This window comes from Pholcus phalangioides, unplaced genomic scaffold, assembly GCF_987345545.1.
Source record: "Pholcus phalangioides strain wild (caught in Gottingen) unplaced genomic scaffold, Ppha-v1.0 ptg000022l_1, whole genome shotgun sequence".
In the NCBI taxonomy this organism is placed as follows: Eukaryota; Metazoa; Arthropoda; class Arachnida; order Araneae; family Pholcidae; genus Pholcus; species Pholcus phalangioides.
This window is the reverse complement of record NW_028301615.1, coordinates 17,377,234-17,387,675: the sequence shown is the minus strand read 5'-3', so window position 1 is coordinate 17,387,675 and position 10,442 is coordinate 17,377,234. Positions and strand designations below refer to the sequence as shown.

Below are 10,442 nucleotides of genomic sequence, written 5' to 3'. Positions count from 1 at the left end.
TCTGAAGTGGAATGCAAGAAAAAACAATTTATCAAAAATGATGAAATATGCAAAATGTCAGTTTTGAAAATATGCTCCATCGTGTGAAATAGCGAAATATTTTAAAAAATGAAAAATATACAAAGACCAAATACGAGTCCCTAATAATCACCTTGGAGAAGGGGAGGAACAAGCTTTATCCCCCCACATGAAGGAACAATGAAAAAAAATTTCCTCTCATCCCTGGTATATAAAGCATCTTACTCGCACCAGAACTCCAAATAAGCAAAATAATTTTTTTTGTCATTTATTTTAACTTTTACAAAAGAGAAAAATGTCCTCTAATAATTTCAAGCTGTCAAAGGTGTCTTGGCATCACCACCTTTAGATTCACTGTAAGGATTCTGTGGCAGCTCCTCTTCCTTAGGCTCAGTTATTCTTACATAATCGGGCAGGGGACGCTTTGGCCCATTCTTTCCAATGGGGTCGTGTGGCAACATAATTTTCACCTTGATGCCAAGGACACCTAGAATAAGACAGGGCGAAAACAGTTTCAAAAAGAAAAGTCATACAATTCAAAACATAAGCAATAACAAATAAAAACCTGAAATGGAGATTTTTGTCCACTAGCACGGAATGTTATTAACACATCAAAAACAGAAGACAGAGCTCAGTCCAGCTGTGTCCAACTGAAATTCAAAACTTGTTCTCTGGCTGCAGAAAATTGCCAGGTGCCGAATTCTTTGCCAAAGTTTGAAAATGGAAGAAAAGAAATGGTGTTATAGTTTAATCCCCCACCCCACTTGTCTAATTTGAATGAGTGAAAAACAAATACTGTTGAACTTGGTTATAGTGCCCCCCAAACATATGATGCCAAACCTGCTCAGCACCAAAAAATTTTCAGCGAACAAATCATGTTCTACATGTTACACATTGATGATTTCATTAATGATTTTATCAAACATTTCTACAGATCACACGTCAAACTGTAATTGGATATAACACTATAATTTAACAAAATAATGGTGTTAAATCGACGTCAGTTACACATACGATATATTTCTGCATCTTATATTTATCTTATATCTATACAGGGTGGTAACAATCACCCATCCAATAACTACACAAGTGATTCCTTGTGAAAAACTTGCATAGAAAAGTGTTTTCCATTTTAGGATCCAATATTTAATGAGTTATGTTTTGAACTTTTGTGACATGTCATTTTTCTAAGTCAGTTGCTGGCCAAACACCCAACGAAAGTAAATTTCTCCGCCAGCAACAAGATACTTGAAAAAACTGAAATATTCAATCCCGTTAGAAGCCAAGTTCAGATTTCTTTCATGATTGTTCCCCCCAATACAGTGTGATAAGTGTTTGCCAAATGAGATCTATTTACAATTTCTTTTAACCAAATCAACATTTTTTGCCAAAACGTGGTAATTTGCTCACCTTCATTGTTTACTAAAAACTTTGGAGGAGAGGTGCACACAGTGCATAGTGTTTGCTATGCAATCGCGTTTTCCTACCATCTTTCGAATTAAATCACATGTTCGTCAATAAAATAGAATATTTTTTTTCAGTTATTTTAAATTTGCATCGAAACCGTTAAGCATAAAATGAAAGACGTAAAAATGGTAGCTTAACGAAGGTGGAAACAGTAAAATGACTGTCAGAAACTTCTAATCTCCAAACTAGTTATTTCATTAATTGGTATATTCAACATAATTACAGGTTTCTGATTTTTTTAAATGATTATTTATCAAGTCCCATTTTCATACCAAATTCTACAAGTTGCAAAAAAGATTTTCAATTTTCCTTGTGACTGCAAGTGATCTTTTATTGAGCATCAATAAATTTACTTTATTTTTTTACAAGAAAGATTTTGATACCACTTCAAAATTTATTATAGCCCATACGATTTGTGCCCGGGCCCCTCTTAACAGACAGACTTCAGGCTGTTGTCACCCTAGGCACTAATTTTAATGCTCCTTTTAGATGCTCTTATATTCTTAATTTCTCCCCAAAAAAATCATGCTACCACACACACATCCAGCTCTCAATTTTTTAAATGAAAGCAATCTCTACCATTTGTTTCTCTAAATACGGTTGCGTATGAGAGGCCTACTGTTTCACACACATTCACAACATAAATGAAATGTTGCATTTATTGTTACACTTCTTTGTGACAATTTATAACTGTGACAAAGCATACATTCACAAAATTGCTGAATAAACAGAAACTGAAATACAGAGACTGTAGCAACACAATCCAATTTTGACAACAAACGAGTGTTCAATTCCAAGGTATCACATATCGCAGCTCACATATCAATGGTTTCTGCAAATCTGATAACAATTGTAACAAAATAATGAAGCGAAATGTGTATTTTATAATATCTAGAATATAAAGAACTGGTTTTTAAAAAGCATCAAAATGTTTGACATAGCTGCAGCGACCATTTCAAGAATCTAAACATGGACAGCCATCAGCAGACAAAGTCAAATTTGTTATTGGAGTGAGTCCACAGCAAAAAGCCACACTGACCAGATTGCTTTGGTATACACTCCACCAGCTTGCATATTCAGTGTTCTCCACAGACTTTGCTGCTAGGTGGGAGAGCTTGGTGCACAAAACAAATAAAGTTAAATTATATAAGTTTTGTGCAGGTGGTCAGTATCAAAACGCTGGCCAGACTGCAAGCTCAAATTGCCAAGCTTTGTGCCTCTGGTATTCTGTGGAATTGGCTCTGGGAAGAACACTGCATACATAAACATATGTACAGAAACAAGTTAACCTACAGCCAATATGCAGCAGACTCTCGATAATTTGGCCGCACATTAGTCGTGCTTTTAAGCAGGTTTTCTTGAGCATTGAAAAATATGTCCTTTATGTCTGTGCACAGAAGTTTATATAATTTAAATGTGCTTTTTCAATTAACTTCCAGTAATTTCAAATTTGATGAAATGGCACGCACTCTTTTCTTTCAAACCGAGCACAACTCAGGTCTATCGCTATCTATGGGCAATTTACTACCTAGTGAGCTGTGCCGGAAGTGTAACTGTGTGTACTTAAGTGTCAGTGCGTATATAGTGTTGTGTGGCCTTTCGGTGCTGCCATCTATATTTCAGAAGTGAAGTGAATGTGTTATATTTGAATTACATTTATACTGTTTGTAGGCTTGTGGCTTTCTGTGGCGAGACTTTTTAAATGGAAGATCGGCTCGCATTCATGCCTTGAAGGTGGGAACCAAAGAAAACCAACTTCAGCCGACCACCACTGTGGCAACAGTGGGGTTCAACGGCAGAAAGTGGTCTGATTTGTGGCAGATTAACAAAAGTCTACTGTATATCGGAATGAAAGAATTCCAATTAAGTTCCATTCAATCTATTTTTTCTCCACTTACCTTGCCTAAGTAAGACATGACGTACAGCTGTATCAACATAGTCGTTGGTTGGATCACCGCTGTGGATCATCAATCCATCCACAAATTTCATAGACTTTGCTCTCTGGCCACGGAGTTTCCCAGACACGACTACTTCACAACCTCTGGCACCACTTTCCATGATGAAACGTAGCACACCATAACAAGCTCTAAGATTTTTAAAAAAAAACGATAAGATATACTCATTGATAAGTTCTGCTTTTTATAATATAATTCATGTTCTTTTTACACACTTATTCGGCTGATGCTACAGATTCCAGTAGACACAAAATAAAAATCTATTAGAAAAAATGAAACTGTCCAATTTCACTGCACAACTGTCATTCCACACATAAGAAAGCAAGTAACGGCAGCAGAAGTCATTAATTTTGGAGTGAGTCCACAGCAAAAGGACACAAGACACTATTGCTTTGGTATACACTCCGCAAACAGATAGTCAAGCCTCTTTCTCAAAAAATGAAAAAAAAACATTGCATTTTCTATACTAAATCAATGAATTTTCACCTGTCTCTCGAAGTAATCTTTGAAAAACTTTACTCAAAAACCAAGAACAATGGTAGTAAAAAGAAAACACAAAAATTTTTTCTTTCGCACAAAATTTCCTTTTCTTGCAATTCTCCAGAAGTGAAAGAAACTGATAAAGAAAGAATTACTTACAGCCCATTGTGTTGATGGATCTTGTCGATTATAGGCAAATACTGTGATTGATGGAGGAGTGGATGCCATGTTCAGCATGGCGAAAAGTTAGCCAACAGATAATTTAAAGTTGCTTCAAGAAAACTACGGGTTTCGAACCAATCATCTCAGTGATGAAGGAATCAGATCTAACGAACCACTCAAATTTCAACAAATCCAGAAGAATGTCGAAAATGGAATTTCAGAACACTAGGGCATTATTAAAAAAAAAAATTTTAATGTATTTAGTGCGACTTAATATCAATTAACTTAACCAATAAATTTTATCAGCATGTAGTAAAATTCAGTTCAGTATTTTGTATTTTATAATCAATAAAATTTTTAGCAATTTTTTTCAGGTTTTCCTTTCCTACAAAAAAAACAAAATTTTTTTCAATCTTATCAGTTTCGAGATAAAGGTTTGACTATTTAGAAAATAACACACAGAAACCTTGTGATTTTGAAAAGCGAGCCTTTTCAAGGATGTTTTTGAAGGCTTTTGAGAGTTTTATATCCAAATCCTAGTCATGGTCAGATTTACGCAAATGAAAAATAAGAATGCAATGAAACAAAAGTGGGACAAATCACCATAAATTCACATGCCTGAATCAATATTTTACTAGCATCAAAATGTGGTGAAAAAATGACAGGTGAAATTTACTGGGCAATAGATTGCCTAGCTGTGAATGATACAGATTCTAACCATATACCTACCACAATCACGTACTTACTAATCAGCATAGTAGCTGGAAACGGGAGAATTGGGAAGGTTTTTGAGCACATGAAAATTCTGTACAAAAACATATATAAAAAGGATTTTCGAACAAATAATATAGGAATTTCCATAAAACAGTAAAATTGTATAGATCTTTTCCCTTTGCAAAAATGTAAAATTGCGCAAGCCAATGCTGATTATTGCCAACTAACACGATAAATTACCTGTCATTACTACTCCCAAATCAAATTACGCCAAACAAACAAAAAAAAAAATCAAGCCGGTAACAGGACACATGGTCTAAACAGATATTTGCAATAAAATCTACTTAATCATTTCCCAGACCAAAACTACAAAAAAAAAAAAAAGAAACATACGAAGATGAGTAATTAAATAAGTCAGAAATTTTATAGTAATAAATACTTTCAAAGAATGTTAATGAATAAAAGCATCACCCAGCTTTATGACATTCATTTCATATGAACTCGTAGCATTCACATGCATGCGTTCAAAATGGCGATGGTTCTTGATGACTGCACGATAAGAAGAGCAGCGTGCTATCATTGATTTTTGTGGGCAAAAGCACTTGATGCAAAACAAAAATTCACAAAGAAATATTTCCTGTTTATGGAGAGAAGGGCTCTTCGTGTAAAGCAGTGTACAATTGGGTCAAAAAATTTTCTCAAAGCTACTCAAAAATTTTACAATGATCAAAGCGGGTGTCCCATTTTGACAGAATCAACAGCGCAGCAAGTGGAGAAATTGATTCGGGCTGATCAACACACAGCTCGCCAAACACACACACAGGAGGTAATTCCAAAATTCCGTTGGGAACTTCAACACCTACCTTACATCCCACTTAGCCCGCCCCCAAGCAATTTTCACCTGTTTAGTCAACTAAAAAACCATCTGGGAGACAAACACTTTGCAAATGATGGAGAACCCAAAGAATTTTATGCAGCTGGTATTGATACACTAATAAAATGATGGGATGTGAGATTATGTGTTGAAATAATTTTTTTTAAATAACAATGTGATCCTCACGTATTCCCAAGGGATCAGCATAATCCACCCAGGGAAAATTACCTTCTGACAGCCAAACCACCAATGAGCTTGAACCTCAAGGACTCGCACTGAGCGATTGCACACAGACCTCTTGAGGCGACTTTCTCAGCATACAACTGAAAAGATAGAAAACATTATGAGAACACAAAAAATAACTAACACTGATGATAAATAGAAAGAACTACAACCAAGCAAGCCGGAGCATAAAATAATTGTGAGGACTACATTTTTTTTTTTCAATTTGTTAAGCTGTCTTGGTTTTCTTTACTTGCGTACCCCCCAATTTAGATCATCAAATATAGTACAGAATTAAAACTGGGAAATGGTACAATGATTGAAACAAATTACTTCAACTGATCCTTTGGGGAAGTTGAATCGCTTCTGGACAACAGATGTCAATTCCCTGATCCTTCGCCCTTTCTCGCCCAACACTTCTTGCGTCTTTGTTGCCAAGATAATGATTTCCGTTCGGGTCGGCGTCACACGGACATCAACACCACTGTAACCATCTTCAGCCAACTCCCGGTGAAGAAACTCGTTCAACTCTGCTTTGAAGACTCCATCAGCAACAAACTATTATATAGTAAATGAAAACAAATAGTACATTATTAAAAGCTTTGAAACCCACTAGTAAAATACAAAGCTTCAAACAACAGGCAAGAAAACAAAGTGATATGCTGTTAACAAACTGCATTTTCAGCTTCAGTGAGAAAATTTGGAATTAGAACAAAAAAATATAATCTTGATAGCAGGGTTTAAGCTGGATAAAAAATTCCTTTCGCAAAAAAGCAAAAATGGGGGGGGGGGAGAAAGCTTTAGCAAAATGCTACGATGCTAAGGGGCCATTCAAGTATTACGTCAGCAGATTTTAGCCATTTTTTACCCCTCTCCCCCCCCTTGTCAGCAAAACACGGACCCCCCCTCTACCCCTTGTCAGCAGCTTAGAATATTTCATATCTTCAAAAACAGTGGTCGCTGACGTAAACATCCTTCAAACCCCCCCGTCATCAAAAGTCAGCAAATCCGAAACCCCTCCCCCCAATGCTGACGTAATACTTGAATGACCCCCCTAATGTAATGATTGATGGTTGGGTGTCTACTCGTTGCCTACCACCTGTACGCATTTTTGCGAAAGTGGCTACTACTTTTTCGCATTCTACGATTTTCTTTTGCATTTTGCGAAAAATGCGACAGTAACTTAAACCCTGCTTGAAAGATAGAAGCAGGGCTTGGCAGATTCCCGGCTGCCATAGCAACTAAATTAGTATCCGTGCCAATTTCCATAAGCTTTACCATATTGGGGTTTCGAGGAATGCACACACAATATTTTCAGAATTTGTCAATCAGCTTGTATGCAAACCTAAAAAGGAGTCAATAAGTCCCAGAAAAGTAGAAAAAAAGACTTGTTTCAGACAGTTTCTCTACATAAAAATATTTTCGGTCCCCAAGACATTTTGGATAAGATATTTTGGCTGGCCCAAAACTTTAATTCCATTTGTGAAGCCCTGGATATAAGATGCCAATGCATTTACAACAAGACTATACAGCACACAATGCCCCTTCCCCCTTTTTTAAGAACACAGTGCAAGTACTGAATCATACAAAGGCAAGAGAAGAGAACAGCTAGTGTTCATCCCTTATTTAATTAATTGGCTTTTTCCTTTCTGGCCGGTGATGGCCACAATTTCTTTTTTTTTTTTTTTTTTTTTGCTACTGATTATTGTCTGAAGGTGACATCTCCAGGAGTTCGATAGTAATTATAATACACTTTGCAGCAGCCTTTTAATTCATCGAAAAATTTCCAGAGTTTATGTTCAATATCCATTACATAGCTGCCAACGTTTGAAAAGGAAAATTAGGGAGATTTTCGTGTGGACCTGTATTTTATGCTAAAACCACTCCCTAATAAATATAAAAGGGATTTTCCACGGAAATAAAATCCCTACGCAAAAAACAAGTGAAATTGGAGGCCAAAACTTCAAAATGATCTAAAAAAATAAACATTGGGTTCAATCAGAAACATAGGCGGAGATTGACTTGGAAGTCTGGGGAGGGGGCTCGATGACGTTAATTCATCTATACATATATACATTCGATCAGTCGAATCCACATTTGACTCTGGGGACCATTGGCGCCCCCCCCCACCGTATCTCCGCCCATGATTAGAAACGATGTGAACAACATTCTGCGCGAATTACCCCAAAAGCATTGGAAGATGAAGGAAAAAAAAAAACACCAATTTTGAAGAACACAGACTTTTTGTGGCGCTGGATATTTCGGTAGAATTTGAGTCCAGGGGCCCCTTTAACGCCAAACTTGTTACTAATAAAGTAGTCTGAACCTTTTTTGCACATCTACGATCATAGGTGTAGGAATTTTACTACATTCTCTCTTACGTCTTATTTGCATATTCACATGCAACTATGTTAGGGTTGGACGAAACGTTTTCTGCACTAATGCATTGTTGAAATACATGTCATTTCACTGCCATCGCACGTTGTTGCAGGAGATTCTGCTCACAGTCGCATTTCAGCATCAATTTTTTTTTCTTCTTGACGGTGTTAAATAGCTTCTGTTGGGCCAAGACCTAGTAACTCCAAACAATTCTGAATTTATTTTTCTGATTTTAATTTCGTATTGTTATGACTTATTTTTAAAATTCTGTCGTATGTGTTTACCACCCATTCAATTCCCTTGGTTTATTTAAATTTATTACGGATATTTTGGATTATTTCACATGTTTGGAAAAAAAACTTTATTTCCTTCTCTTTTGTGGGGTTACATTAGACTCGGCACTGCTTGGCGCCATAGTGGTGACAAGAGTGTTTATACTGCTTTTTAACCGAAGAAAACACAGGCAACGCCAAGTATTTTTGCTAGTGATCTATAAAAATGCTCTGTGGCCACTTGACTGTAAATGTGATGCAAGCCTCTTTAAAGATCTGTAAGTATACAGCGAGCCATTCAAGTGCTGATCTGGAAGCATGCCGAAAGTTACGAGTAGGACCAAAACTAAGAACGAAAATTTACTTCATAATCCGGAGGCCAGAATAGATTTCTGCAGCCTCCGTTATTTTGAACAGATGAGTAAACCCTGTCTTTCCTGATCCAGCATCTGGAGCACCAGATTCCCCTCACCCCAAGTTGCAGCCTTGCACTCCTGTGATTTGGAAATAAGCTTGAGGTTGCTCAAAAAATGGACTTGTACCGTTTATGGCTTAAATTATCTACAAATATGCCGCAAGCAACCAAAGTAATCTGGAAATGTGCCGCATGATTCCACGGTGGTGTATTTCGTGTATTTGAGTGGCTTGAGTTAAATCACTGGCCACATGAGATGACCAGAGGTGCATTTATGGTCTTTCCACATGTGGGCTACACAAATTACTCGCACAACATACTCTAGGCACTCTTAGTCATTCACGCACTTTCACACACTACGTCAGCGGTTCTCAACTGGTGCTCCGCGGTGACTCAAGATGAATCAGTAGATTTGATAGATAATAGAGGTCTACAAGGTTCTGCCATAAAATTTATGTACAAAAAATGGCTCCGCGAGTCAAAACAGTTGAGAACCGCTACTCCAAGTCATTCACATGGTTGCAAGCACTCTAGGTCACTCTTTTAGTCACTCGTACATTCACTCTCTCTCTAGGTCACTCTTTTGATCACTCACTGACCTAGTGCCTTGCTGTCACGGCAAAGGTGGATTTGAGGCTTATAAATTTTGTCGCCCTTCTCCCATTTTTTTGGACACTCATTCCTCAAATTTGCCGTCCTGCGGACATAGCGCCACTAGACTCCAGAGGGCCACATTTATCAAGCGGGCCATGGGTTAAGCATGTACGGCATTGGCGCTGGTTGTAAGGCGAACTTTTATCCCTTCCCCCATCTCAAGCGATGGGCTACCCTCGGCCATCTTAAAACATCCGGGACTGGCACCATCAAATGTGGATTTTCAAAGTTCATCCATGTTCGACATGAAAATACCTATCATCGTATTCAATTATTTAGTGAATAAATCAATTTATGAATTAAATAAACTCACCTTCCTTTTCTTCGAAATATGGGTCGCCATTACTTATGTTAATATTTCACCTACACATATGTTGTTCAAAGGGACTGCTTTTCGTCTAGCAATCAGCATCAACAAACGGAATACCGTTGCCAGATTCTCAGAAGAATGAAGTTTCAATATAAACTCAATTGCCATATGACCCGTTTGTCAGTTGCGATCCTGTATTTTTTTTGTGTTATTTTTTTTCATTTATTTATTTTGGAAAAATTCAAAAAAGACCTTTTTACTAATAAATTTTTGTTAAATTTTTTTTCACAGAGAAAATTAAAGAGGGAGTGACAATAAAAAAAAATTCAAGAAGTGCCATCTAGGGAAAAAGTTGTGAACCATTCCAAAGGTAGCATGATTGTCTTGTTCACAAAAAAAAAAAAACAGGATACATCATACAGGGTGATTCAAAAGTCAGTTAACATTTTAAAGATCAATAATTCCCAGAAAAAAAAATTCATTCTCATTGAGAAAATGGAACTTTGTTGAAGCCTTCAAA

General features: G+C 36.9%; 1 protein-coding gene across 1 annotated transcript; it reads right to left on the bottom strand.

Annotated features, from left to right (window-relative positions):
- Nucleotides 1-270: 270 nt before the first annotated feature.
- Nucleotides 271-10,048, bottom strand: RpS3 (ribosomal protein S3). The gene is made up of 5 exons (XM_089249437.1): nt 9,926-10,048; nt 6,226-6,450; nt 5,899-5,993; nt 3,384-3,571; nt 271-505 (listed from the first exon to the last, which is right to left on the bottom strand). Exons 1-5 carry the CDS (start codon nt 9,953-9,955, stop codon nt 330-332), a joined length of 714 nt encoding a protein of 237 aa, XP_089105563.1. The 5' UTR covers nt 9,956-10,048; the 3' UTR covers nt 271-329.
- Nucleotides 10,049-10,442: the final 394 nt, after the last annotated feature.

Coding starts and splice junctions, on each gene's coding strand:
- RpS3 (XM_089249437.1), bottom strand. CDS start 9,955: ATGGCGACCCATATTTCGAAGAAAAGGAAG. Junction 3,572..5,898: donor GGTGGTTTGGCTGTCAGAAG/GTAATTTTCCCT, acceptor TAAAAATCTTAG/AGCTTGTTATGGTGTGCTAC. Junction 506..3,383: donor TCATGTCTTACTTAGGCAAG/GTAAGTGGAGAA, acceptor GTCTTATTCTAG/GTGTCCTTGGCATCAAGGTG.